The sequence below is a fragment of the Pyricularia grisea genome, assembly GCF_004355905.1.
Source record: "Pyricularia grisea strain NI907 chromosome Unknown Pyricularia_grisea_NI907_Scaffold_4, whole genome shotgun sequence".
NCBI classification, from domain to species: domain Eukaryota; kingdom Fungi; phylum Ascomycota; class Sordariomycetes; order Magnaporthales; family Pyriculariaceae; genus Pyricularia; species Pyricularia grisea.
Window position 1 is genome coordinate 1,960,732 of NW_022156718.1, and position 13,022 is coordinate 1,973,753.

Here is a 13,022-nt window from a genome sequence, read left to right on the forward strand (position 1 = left end):
CAGGCAACTTGCGATCAACGCTAGAACAGGGCGTGCAGTGAAGCATACCCCGAGCAAGCCCCAACGCCGCAGTCTCCTGGTCACATATGACAGAGCGACACTAGTATGGGGACGCCGCGAAGCTAATCCCATTGTCCGTGCATGATCCAGTCGACGATGACTACAGTAATAGGATGGAGGTGAGCACATGCTGAACCAGAAAACAAGGGATACGCCGGTTTATGCATTCATACCAGTCACTACTTACCGTCAGAAAGACCGCCATCCCCATCCTCTTTCTCCCCGTTCTCCTCTTCCTCCTCGACCTCCTGGCCCTCCTCCTCTGCATCCCTCTCCCACTCGCCCTCCATCCCCACAAGACCGACCGCCCACGCCGCAGCACGCATGACGCCCTCCTCAGGCACGGCCCAGCCCACCACATCGAACCCGTCAAACAGCCTCGCGGCCGCCGACGGGACGACGTATACCCCCTCCCGGAGTAAGGTCGCCAGCGCCGCCAGGAAATCCCAGCGCCGCTGCGCCTGCCGGTCGAGGGGCGCGCCGTTGAGCTCGTCCCGCGCGATGCACACCACGGGCCCGTCGGTCAGGGCAAAGGCGGAAGGGAGCGAGCAGAGCGTGCCCTCGCGGGCGCAACCGCAGCAGGGACCGCCGCCGGGCTGAGTGTTGGCGTGGCACTGCCGGCTGGCCAGGTGGCAAGCCCGGCAGGGTGGTTGGTGCTGGGCGCGGGCGAGGCCTCCGGTCGTGGTCTGCTGGGCAGACATGTTGATGTTGCTGCTGTTGTTGTTGTTTCTGCTGCTGTTGGTGGTGTTGGTGGTGGGTGAGTGTATTGTTAGTGATTGGAACTTGTAAGCCTTCCAGGGGTAATGAAATGTGGCACATCATTCGAGATACAAAGACTTACGGGTGGGTTTGTGGTTGCGTTGAGAAGGTGAAATCACGGCTTTACAAAATTTCGAGTGGGATTTTTAGATTTGTATATGGCAGTTTTGGCTATTACCAATCTCTGGCTCTGTCTGGAGGAATTGCTCCGTTGGCCCAGAGAATTTCTCCCCAGCTACTTGCTGACGTGCCTTCCTATTTAGGAGAAATAAGGCTTTCTTGGACCACAGTGTCGTGACAGTGAGCCTCGTAGGAGCTTTTACAATCCCGTTCTACCGAGTTGACTCTGTCCAAATGAGCTGGCTTTCTGCTCAATGTCATCAAGCAGTTCCATTCACACGTACTTATCTTTGAGTCAGACTTGGAACATAGAAATCGTCCAGGTACATTTCTTTTCGATGACGATCACCATGTCCTATTATACCATTATCCTTGGTATCATCAAACTGGCTTCTACTGTCTACAGCCCCAACTCATCGTCATGTGTGGACCTGAGTCACTGTCAGACAACTTTCAGCATGTTGACAAGATGTCTGACCAGAGCTCCAAGCTCAATCAGCGAAAGCCAACTCCTTTTATCAGGACATGCAGTTATTCTACCAGAGTCATCTCGCAACAGTTAAAATACTTGCTTGAAATGTATCCCCTAGAGTTGTCACATACGTATATGCTGAGCGGATCAATGAGAAACAGGTGGTAAAATAACGACCAAAATCCTCTCATCAATCCCATCAGTGCGTTGACGACGGCAGACAGTGTGAAGAGGCCCCAGTCGGGTTATCACTGTTGTGTGATCAATGAGTCTCAAACCAGGAGTACCATTTCAGTAAAACATCTAACAAGTAGCGGACAGTGTGTTCGTCGATGTGCTTAAGAAATTACGTGATACCTCTGGGGTCTGAACCTGGTGCCGACGCAGCAGGGCATGATTTTATAGCCAGACTGTACAAATCCCCAAGAAAACCCAGTGGTTCTTTTTTTTTTAACAATCTGCATCTGTCCAAAGAGCCATTAAACGGCATCAAACAACTTTAAATACGCAGAGAGCCCAATCCTCCTAAGCTAGGTACCTAACATAAAAATGCCAATGAAACTAATCGCGCAATTAAACATCGAATCATCCGACAAGCATTCGCAATGACGCAAGTAGCTTGTATGTTTGTTTCACCGGCCTGGTGATTTCCAAGGTCGACTGGACCGGGCATCTGATAAATGCCTCCCTCCTTGCCAAAATGGCCGGAGACGAGGACGATGGGTAAATAGTTGGCCATGGGCGGCGCTATATAATCGTCAGTTTGTGGTATAAACTGGTACAGAGGGTCGGCACGCGGGACCATCAATGAAAGCACTCTTGTTTCCGGTCAGGATTCTGCCCTGGTTCGATGAAGTTTGCGAGATCTTGGTTTTGATATTACCCTGAGCCTAAACCTGTGCCATGATTGTGGGCGATTACCCAAGCCATCCAGATTTCTGCTTTAGGTCGGTCGGGCGGGTGGCGGCTCACGACGTGGTCCTCCTAAACCCCTTTTAAGTTTTCCCCAATCTTTCAAGGCGTTGCTCCCTGGCATGTCATCATTCGGATAGCCAACCCAATGATATCCATGGGGTATCTGATCGACTGGGATAACGACGTCGCAGTTTTCTTCGACTTTGAACCGGTGTCTTGCACCATGGACATCAAGTGTGTCTTCACAATTCCTGAGAACATAAATTCAGTTAGTTGACTCGTTCGTTGTCCCAATTCCAAACCTCAACGGCGCAGCTGTAAAAAAGGATGTGGTTATTTCACAAAAAGATTTCAATAAGTTACAACCGGGTGGATGGATACCTCTACACTGCATTTCGTTTTTCAATGCAAAATGCCTAACAACCGGGATCTGGGCCGATGTTTATTACGTGAATCCTTGATCGTTACCCCTATATAGATAAAAGACATGGTTTCGCAGTTGTTAGGCATTTTTGTACTGAAAAACGCAACTCACTGTACAGGTATCTACCCGGTTGTGATTTAGTGAAATATTAGTTGTGAAATAACCACAGCCTATGTAAACCAAAATAGTTTTTTTTTCTTCTTTTTTTCTGCTTTTTGGAATATACGCGCCGAGGAGAAAGATTTAATGCACAATATATATATAATAGTGATCTGTATATATTGAGCATTCGAGCATTAATAACAAGCGCTTTCAACTGACGAATTGCCCAAAACAAATATGTAAACGCTAGTTTATATTTGTTATTGGTAACGGTAATATGAAAATTAATTAAAACTTTATCGTATATAAATAAATTTGACTCTATATTTGGATCATTATGTATACGCCAAGGCTACATGTTTGTGCAGGGTAATCCTGGACAGGTTACTGAGGCCGATAACCCGCTATTTAAAGGTACTTCCCTCTGTCGAGGTTGCAGCGCTAAAAGGAATACCTGGTAAGCCTTCTGAAATTGACCCATGTACCCTTAGTACTAATAAATAATCAATTTATATTTCTTTTTATTAATTTTATATATTTATATAAATAATTTTGAAAATCCTTGTCTAGTTTTTTATACCTGCAAATATTTATACGGCAGTCGTGCCTCCTTTATTACGTGGTTTGTCTTATGCATTATTTCCAACATTTACCTCTCCTAAAGCATTTGATCAATTTCCTACCCCTTATTTCTTTTCAAGAATACTGGTCGTTAGAAGTCAAATCTCAAATACACCATTATGCGACTGTTAACTTCTTTTGTTTGCGCTGTCCTACTCGCTAATGCCGGTATAGTTAATGCTTCGTACGAATGCCAAGTTTTCATTTAGAACTTCTATCAAATAAACTACTATAGGACCTTCGAAATGTCAAAGAATAGTGGAATTACTTTGAGTCTATCCTATGGAGGAGTCATTGGACAGCACGTGGATGTTCGCACCGATGAACATTGCTATGTTTGGGTACCTGACGATTCCGTAAAGAGGCTCTCCCATGGTTGGAGACTTTTGAGCAGCAAGCAGGGACGATATCCAGTTTATCCTGCTAGGAGATATCTCGTACCACCGACAAATTGGAACATATGCCAAGTTAGACTCTGGAACAGTTTTACCGAGGAAGACTATACAACCTTCGACATGGAAATAAACAGTGAAAGGAAATTGGAAACAAAAGATGGAGAAATGTTTTCATATGGACAGATAATTCGCACTGATAAAGATTGCAATGTCTGAATACCTGACTCTAGCTTATACGCAATCCCCGAACGTTTCAGATTTTTTGGCGAACAGGCAGTGACAGCAACCGTTACCCAATCTAACGGGCAAACTGAAATACACCGGCCTTAGAGAATTGGCAAGGCTGGCTTTATTCCAGGGCAGATATGCCATGTTATAAGAATCAATGACACTGCTCTTATATAGCGTTGGGGTGAGTTATAGCATTTGTACGTATCGCGTGCTATTGAATCGTGTTTAATAAATCGCTTTCTAGTTGCCCTGGCCCGCCATTTTATTTCAAACGACGACTACAATTGCCAACTTTACACCGGTTCCGCCTTTAACTACATTTCTGTCAGTGAAAGCAAATGCACCGCAGAGTTCCAAAGTTTTCGCTGTCGAAGAATATAACGCTATAACCTTCGAATCGTCAAGATGCCTGTGGAAGTATTAGCTCGATGCTTCTGGTAGCTGGTCAAATGGCAGGTTTCGGGCCATATCTTTCTGAGAGGCACCATAATCTCAAAACTTGTGACAACGGGAGGTTGAGGAAAAGAGACACATTATCCGCAGGGGTAGGGAGTGGAATGTCACTCGTGCAAAGGATGTTGCGTGACAGGCCAGGGCCTTTGGATTGTTATATTAATTCAACGAGCAGGGTGACTTAAAAGGGGTAAAATTCATAAGAGGACAATGGCATAAGCCCTGTCCTCCCGAGGCTAAGCGAGCGTATGTCTAGGACGAATCGGCTGTTTATATAAAAGCGCAATTGTATTAGGGTTGTATATTTGGAAGCTGCAAGTCCATTCAGTACGATTACCTGGTTGTTGATGTTTCCAACCCGGCATGTTATGGCCGCTAGATACACTATATACCATACGCAGCGTACTGCCTACCACCGTATGATTATTTTATTTGGACTTTTAGCGGTTTAATGGGGATGATCATAATCCACAAGCATTAGATGGATAGGTATATAAACCGGTACTGGTTTGGCCATGACGATTTCACAACTGCGTAAAGAGGTTTGTATCTAAAGACTATTAAAGCAGCTAGGCAAAAGCCAGAACTGCATCTGGTTGCTTGATCTAGCGTCCATCCTTAACTGACTCAAAATTTAGCTGTGTATAGTAGTGCAGCGGTCCTGAATACGTATGCTTGAATGGTAAACTTGGTACCGCTGACTGACTCTTCTTCAACCTGCCTTGGTTTCACCCCGGTCATACAGGGCATCAATTTGTATCCGGAAGGGTTTGGTCCGATATAGCGACGACGATAATCCAGGATGGATTTGATTTTACGCCTCGAGCATCCTCCGAAGTTCCAAACTGTGTATCTCGCCATGATTTCACATCCCCAGCCTTGATCATTGTGGCAGACTGCGTGACGGACCAGCATAAATTATCAAGATCACTTGCGGGTCCCAACTGCAACCGTCTGTGATGGCTAGCCGCCGTCGTATCCTGCCTTGGTTCATAGCGCTGGCTACTGTACTGATGACTGCAGACGTTACTCGGCTTTACATCATTCTATTCCAGTGACAAATATAGGCGCGCATGAATCTGAACCCGCAAACTGATTGAGATCCTTAACCTAATCAACAGTTTGAATCACGCCTCGACTTTAGTAATAAAGAACCAACGATATTAATATTGTTCATGTATGTAGGGCTTAAAAACTATTCAAACGTTTGACGACCGTTTCTAAGTAAAAGAATTTCTAAGTTCTCAGTACTGGTCCTTATTTGTCCTAATACACTCATTTGATTCCTTTACATCAGACCATTCAATAGACACTACAGTTGCTTGAACAACAGATCAATGGGAAAAGGTTTTGTCTTAAATAACTGATTGAAATCTATCTGGATACCCTCTTCTGTTGCAATTTTGCGTCTCGAGCAACGCTTTTAACGAGGCGAGATAAGAGATGGATATCGCCCGACAGTCAACGCGTGATAGTGTTGATGTATAAATTACTCAAAAGGTGTCGTCTTTAATCCAAAATATAACAGGCCCGACATTCGCCCATGAAGGTGTGTATAATGTGCCATTGGCTAGAAATCCCAAGTCTACCCTGGTTGGGGATTAAAAGTATATACCGATGACCCCGAGAATGTAACGCTTTTAATTACAATTGCGGAAGCGTGTATTGGCCGCGAGCTTTTACCCTTCTATTGGAGCTGTTTTGCTTTTCAAATACATTACTCAAGCTTTTCTTATTTAAACTTTCTAGTCAGTGCAATATTGCGCCTTAATACTGGTGAATTATTCAGTTGGACTGGCGAGGCCAAACTGCTTATGGCGTCATGAGAGGATGCGCAAGCTCCCTGGTATGCGTATAATCTCAACTTCAAGGCAAATCCCTTTTCATTATAACAACTATATGCTGGTAAACTTGGAGGTGGGAAATTGGTTGGCCAAAGAAGAGGAGGTCCTGACTCTGTTCCGATTAGCTGCTGGTCACTGCTTAGGAATGTACCTAGAGTTCGGGGATACCGAAATACCAACTCCCCACTTACAAAAATAGAATTCGTAATAACTTTAGTTTTTCACATTCGACATGACCTTTCCTTGCCGTATTCCATGTAAATCTATCCTTCGCTGGAGAGCAGGCTTATCCCATATAAATAATCGAGCCTCAAACTGACCGGCCACCAAAGCCCGCTGCCCAGGGAGTCGAACATCCTGGCAATGCGTGGACCGCCGGGCCCTGAAAGTCCAAGCAGATGTCTCAATCAAAGTATGACTACAGCACCACCCACCTAATCGGAATGGATAGATTAGTTTGGACACATGTATCATGAGATACGAGGCTCGATTACTGTCCATAAACTAACTAACTAAAGAGACTCACCTATAGCTCTTACAGAATCTTCCATGATATAAATTTCTATCTTTGCAAAGCTCAATTGAGGCTACAGTGATCGCGTCTACTCCCATGGTCCTACTGTTACTCCTAACAACAACGCCCATTTCCAGCAACTTGATTCAAACTTGTGAGGTTTCTTTTATTTTTCCTCTTTATTTCCTCATATCAAACACAGATCTTGTTCGAAACATTCGTCTTCTCGTTATATTGATTCACCATCGTGTCCTTTTACTCATAGTTGTTGCTAACAGCGGCAGTCCTACCAGACACCCTTTTATGGGTGGTGGAACAGGATGATACGTACCCTTTTATAAAGAAAGGCGGCCGCATTGAGGCGAGCGGGTGGAGCCGGTTACTCTGTGGTCAAAGGGATTTGCTGATAAGAAATTTTCTTGAGATCAAAAGAAAGACATATACTATTGACTCCCATGGCATCACTCATGCCTTTGTCGAGAACATCAAGTGTAAAAATGGTAACGGCGAGGAGGATCGGAAAGTCAGTTTGAAAATACTAGACTAAAGCCAAGCATTTCAAGGATCAAGTATGCTAACGACAAGACCTCGGCCGTGAGCCTTTCTCTTTACTTATGTTCACAGAGCAAGGCCAAGTTGCCAGCTGAGATTAAACAATGTTACTGAGGTTGTTCCAAATTGATTGGGAGATTTTTGGAACGGGGTCTGGGTGATTTAAGGGCAAACACCAACTTAATTTTGTTTGCCTGGATGAAACTAAAACACAAACCGATCTCCTGGAGCCCATAAAGCCCGCGCCCCTGTTGCTCGGGAAAGTAAGACACCCTGTGCAGGATCGGATATTGGTTGACTGGAAGGTCATTGCACGCGGCAACGTAAGATCAGCATTGACATATTCAAGTGAGTAGACGCGCTCGCCTTCTTGAGTGTCTGGAATTAGTCGACGCGTAGCAGCGGCACTGGGGACTTGAATGGAGTAGGTTTTGTTTACATTGTCGTGAAGCACTGTAAGAAGTAACGAATTTAATTGTGTCCCGAATCCCATTTTTGCCGCCTAGTCAGTGGAGAAATATCTCAAGCCACCTAGAGTCCTGGATGTTTCTTCAATCATTCTTCTGCTAAATTCTAGGTAAATCTGTCGCTTTGATTTTTAAAGAGAGAAACTGCATTGAGGAACAGTGAGGTGCCATGTTGTAAAGTAGTGTCTGCTTGTGTGGCAGATCTAGCACCTTCTCCTCAGATTCAAAGCATTTGTCCCTTTGAAGTGCTCCCCTGATTGCATAAATAACTTGAATGCAAAATCATTCGTAGGTAAAATGCTCTTCGAGTGCAAAACAACAGTAATGTGAGCTTCCTCCCGCCTTTATTTAGACTGAGCAATCTTCTGCCTGATGAACTCCTCAAACATGCTGAAGACCGTGTCATTCATCTTGTACTCAGAGAGGTCACAAAGGTGACCCTGGTTCTCTTTGAGCTCTTTGCAGAGGTGAAAGATGCTCTTCTGCTTTTTGAAAAGCTCTGCCTTCTCTTTAGTGATCTTCGTAATCTCTGCCTCGAGATCAGCGATCTTGTCGATGTCTGCTTTTGCCCTCTCGTTCTGCTTAAGCTTATCCTCGAGCTCCGAGTTTCTCTGTCTTAGTGCCTTGCACTTGGTTATGAGGTTGCGCATCATTTTGGGCATGAAACCCTTCCTGTCGAGGCTCTTGTTCTCCTCCTCAAGCTGCTTGTTCCTTTTCCTCAGGTCCTCGATCACTTTTGCCGGGTCGGTGACGAGTGAGAGCAAGCTGTATTCCTCCCACTTGTTGTGGACCGCCTCGATGACCTCCGTCATCGTGGCCTCGAAGGTATTTGGGGCCTGAGTTTGAACTCGGCCCGCCTCTCGTAGTTGCAACTGGGCCACGGCCAGCTCAGCCCGGACGGCCTGCAGCTGGATACTCAGCTGCTCGATCTCAGCCTTCAATTTGTCGACGGCCTCGCCCTGGTCTGGGCTCGTCACTGCGGTCGTGATGAGGTTTTCCTCTCCACGGGCGTTGCCTTGGGCATCTTGAAGGAGGCGGCGCAGAGCCTCCGAATGCAGATCGATGGCAGCAGCCATCGTCTTGAACCTGTCTTTCTCTGTGCTCTCGCTGGCCAGCACAGGGTCCTCCGTAGTGGTGGTGGTGGCGGCGGCGTCGGGAGGCGGCGAGGGACACTCTTGGCGGGCCTTTTCGCTAGTGTCGAGAAATAGCTTCAAGGCTTCATCGGAGTTCGCAGACGATGATCTAGAATGGTGCGACATATTGAAGATTCTGAGCTGTTAGCTCTTAGCTGTTGGGACGGTACGTGGGTGAGCATATGCGGTTATGTGACTTACTGCGCTGCTGATGTTTGTGACTGTCGGGAGGTTGGGTATATGTTTGGCCAAATTTGCAAAGGCTTTTCAGGTTTCTGGGTTTGTACTGACAGAAAGGTGAGAGAAACTCCGTTTTAAGGCGATAAAAGACAGGCGCAGTAACAAACGGTCCAGTCGCGTCTGGATTCGGCGTGAGAGGTTTACATTTCGATAAGACAACAGCCAACGAGCTTTACGCACTCTAAATTGCTCTGTTGCCTGCCAAAATATCCCCATGCTACTTTCTGTAAAGTTAAGGCTACCTACGTAGTCTCAGGCGTTATCGGGTATGAGTGCAACCTTTCTACCATATCTCGCAACCTGCCCCATTGTCCAGCATTCAAAATGGCTCGGATAGTTTGTAAGACTGCCAATGTGCTTAATCGCTCATAAGCAAAACACCCACAGTAAATAAATATATTACAATAGCCGGCATAATTGACTATTTCGAATTAGGCACCTTTCACAGCGTTAAAACTTCTTAACCGACGTGTTTCATTGTTTTCTCCGTAATTTCAAGATTTGAAGCATTATTTGTCAAAAATTAATCAGCTGGATTTATGAAACCAAATACGAACTGGTGTTTTATACCTGGAATGGATTTGGTTACTCATTCTATTTTGTTTAACGCATCCTAAAAAAAAAAAAAAAAAAAAAAAAAAAAAGAGAAAAAAAAGATTTAAACCAATATTTAAATTTTGCCACTTTCAAGTTAACATCTTAACTTGAAGTGTTTACTTCGTGATTAATCTTACTTTTTTTTCTTTTTTCTTTACAATTTCTCCATGAAGCACTGGGATAAGCAGGGTAATCCACGGCGTAAACGCGATGTTTTGTAAACTAATAATTATACTAATATTATCCGATCATAATATGCCGGAGCGAATATAACACTTTAGTACTTTGATTAACTATTTCTGTCAGGGTCCTGCATGCCCAGGTAAAGAAGTATGTTGTTCCACGGGAAGGAAGATGCCTTCTATTGGAACGCTATTTGTTCACTGTCGACTCCTTATATAGGGAGTTGGGGTTAAGGACCTTGGTGTTGTTGTCCTAGTTTCGAAAGCGAATTTTGTCGTTATTATCGTTTAGCAATGTTCAAACACCGGGTTAAAAAGGTAATATTTGGTGGAAGCTTATTGGAAATTATTTTGGCAAGTTTATTATTTTCATGCTTTTAGACTATTCATAAGAATGGCTGGAGCTCGCGCAGTGTGAAATTGTCCAATCACTGTGAGACCTACGACAGCGTCATCTTGTTAAAAATATGGATGAGAAAGGGCAAGAGAGCAATTCTTGGAGCTGAAGGAAGCAAAGATGGTGAAAACGAGGGCATTGGTTTCACGATACCGGACTATTGCCGGACTGAGAGGGACTGAACTCGAGGTTCATTTCTGCGTGCACCATCTGCCCCTATATTCGCAGCAGATCTCCCTTGATGTCTGCATGCAGCTGTGCTCGCCAGATCTTGTGTTCGTTCAGTAGAAACAACTCGCCACGCACGCCGAAGCAGAAGTTTGCCACACCGCCATCCACGAGGATCTTACCGAGCAGGACGCCACCAGGAGACCAAATATTGAGGCCATCACCACATCCGCTGTACACATTGCCCTGCGTGTCGCATTTTATGCCGTCTGGGACACCTGCGTCGGCCATCGCGAACAGTCGGCGGTTGGTGAGGAACGGCTGGCCTGAGTAGAGAGTGACGTCGAATGCATAGCTAGGGGAGAATTCAGGTCAGAACAACTCATCTTCCGAAGCCTGCACTGATCGGTAATAAAGCGGTCAGTCAGTAAAGGGGTTGCTCACATGTGCGAGACGCGTGCGTCATCGGTTGAACCATCTCCATGTATCCAGTCCGTATCCGTCACGTAGACAGTCTTCTCATCTGGGCTGAAGCAGATGCCGTTCGGCCTCTGAAAGCCGTCTACCATGGCGCGGATTGATCCAGTGGCCGGCTCGAACCGATATACCTGGCTGGGCAGCCTAGGCTTGGGGCGTATGCCCTGCTCATAGCCGTATATCGGATCAGTGAACCACAAGCTCCCATCTGAATGTACAACCACATCGTTGACAGAGTTGAACGGTCGGCCGTGGAACGAGCTGATGATCGAGGAACATTTGTGAGGAGGCTTTGCTTCCATCAGCACGAGGCCGCCCGGTGATGTGAGCGTCCCCTGAGCACAGAAGAGGATGCCGTCACGGTAGTTGACACCGCCATTTGCCATTGGCACATCCGGTGCCTCGATCTCTTCGCAGACAACCGACGCACATTTTCGGTCTGCGGGCAAGCATACTCGGTTGATTTTGATGGTCCGCTGACCAGTTGCCGGGTCCTTGAACTGGTTGCTGGTAACGAAGAGTGTGTTGTCTTGCGCTATGAAGACGCCGGCCTCGTGGGCAAATGGATACTCATGGTTCTCGTGAAGTAGCTCCAGCGATGGTGAGGTGCCGAAGATGGGGTTACATTGCTCCGAGTATACCCTGAATTGTTCCGTGCTGGAGGCCATGGTGAAAGATGGTTGTGTTCCGTTCTGGGGGCCAAGACGATGGTGACTAACGTGTGGCATCATCGATTCATATGCCTTAGAGTTTGCTGCCCCTCTATATCCCAGCTAATCACCGCCTCCAGACGCGTAATGCATAACTTTTGGGCACTTGTGAGCGAGTCATTTACCGAAAGTGTGCGCCGACGTCGGGGATATCGAACGAGTTCTGCCAACTGGACCATACAACATTTGTTCTGTAGTGTGGTAGAGACGTGATCGGGTGGGTGATAGATTATCCATCCTTGCAGTCAGAAATACCCCACGTAGCATTTAGCGTGGCCGGATGTCACTACGGTCCCCCTGCCACGATGATCGCGATTGAATACCAAGGAAGAGGGTACTTCAAACAGCGCAGCGCCCATGCGCACGTTTAACACTAGAACTAGACTAGTCTAAAAGGCATTTCTTGTGGCAAGGTGTATTTCGCTTCTCGCAAGTCTCTCAATAAGGGCCAATCCCTTGCCTGGAGACCTGGCAGTCGTGGACCTAACGGTATGCAGCCCAGAGGGACTCAGCCGAACTCCGACATCGCGGCTACAGTTAAAAAAAAAAAAAAAAAAAAAAAAAAAAAAAAAAAAAAAAAAAAAAAAAAAAAAACGAATGGTAAATCGCCCGCAATTGTTTGAAGAAACTTGAAATTTTAGCTTTCATTTCCAAACTTACCATTTGCGAGTAACGATCGGCGGGGACGGCCAACCCGCTTATAAACTGTAATAACGCCCTTGCAAATTATATTTAACGTTAGGGTCATTTCTTTTGGTTTAAAACTGTTCATTTATTGCATTATGGCTTTCTGGGATACTACTAGATCAATGTAATTATCAAGATAATTTTGGAGCATTTTTTTCTAGTCTAGCACACGTGGTTAAGCTTTCATGCATCGTTCACGGGCCCTTTCCAAGTCTGGATACGTACACATCAGATCCCACCGCCTAACGACTACACATTTACCCCTGACTGAATCAGGGAAGCTTAAGCCAATTAACACTCTGAATTCGGTCAACAAATGGAGACAAAAGACATTGAGAGTAAACAACGGGGGCCTCACAAGTCACGTTTAGGTACGTGGTACAGGGTAAGCTGAGATACCCCCCCACATTTGGCCCGTCCTGATTCATTCCTGGATGCACGTGTACATGCCTATTCCATACACCGAGTGCCAAAAATTGAGTCTCCATAGCCTGCCTGCATC

At 45.8% G+C, this 13,022-nt stretch overlaps 3 protein-coding genes across 3 annotated transcripts; all 3 read right to left on the reverse strand.

The window, feature by feature from the left end:
* Positions 1–122: 122 nt before the first annotated feature.
* On the reverse strand, positions 123–761 carry PgNI_07289 (uncharacterized protein; the record flags this gene model as incomplete). The annotated part of the gene is made up of 2 exons (XM_031127304.1): positions 123–160; positions 248–761. The coding sequence occupies 2 exons, from the start codon at positions 759–761 to the stop codon at positions 123–125; spliced, it is 552 nt and encodes a 183-aa protein (XP_030981677.1).
* Positions 762–8,273: 7,512 nt separating this feature from the next.
* PgNI_07290 (uncharacterized protein) lies at positions 8,274–9,188 on the reverse strand (the record flags this gene model as incomplete). The annotated part of the gene is made up of 1 exon (XM_031127305.1): positions 8,274–9,188. One exon carries the CDS (start codon positions 9,186–9,188, stop codon positions 8,274–8,276), a length of 915 nt encoding a protein of 304 aa, XP_030981091.1.
* Positions 9,189–10,417: 1,229 nt separating this feature from the next.
* PgNI_07291 (uncharacterized protein) lies at positions 10,418–11,880 on the reverse strand. Its single transcript, XM_031127306.1, has 2 exons — positions 11,091–11,880; positions 10,418–11,001 (listed from the first exon to the last, which is right to left on the reverse strand). The coding sequence occupies exons 1-2, from the start codon at positions 11,852–11,854 to the stop codon at positions 10,695–10,697; spliced, it is 1,071 nt and encodes a 356-aa protein (XP_030981090.1). The 5' UTR covers positions 11,855–11,880; the 3' UTR covers positions 10,418–10,694.
* Positions 11,881–13,022: the final 1,142 nt, after the last annotated feature.

What these genes read in the sequence shown, in the direction of transcription:
- PgNI_07291 (XM_031127306.1), bottom strand. Translation starts at nt 11,854, where the DNA reads ATGATGCCACACGTTAGTCACCATCGTCTTGGCCCCCAGAACGGAACA. An exon ending in GACGCACGCGTCTCGCACAT is followed by an intron (nt 11,002 to 11,090) that starts GTGAGCAACCCC and finishes ATTCTCCCCTAG; the next exon opens with CTATGCATTCGACGTCACTC.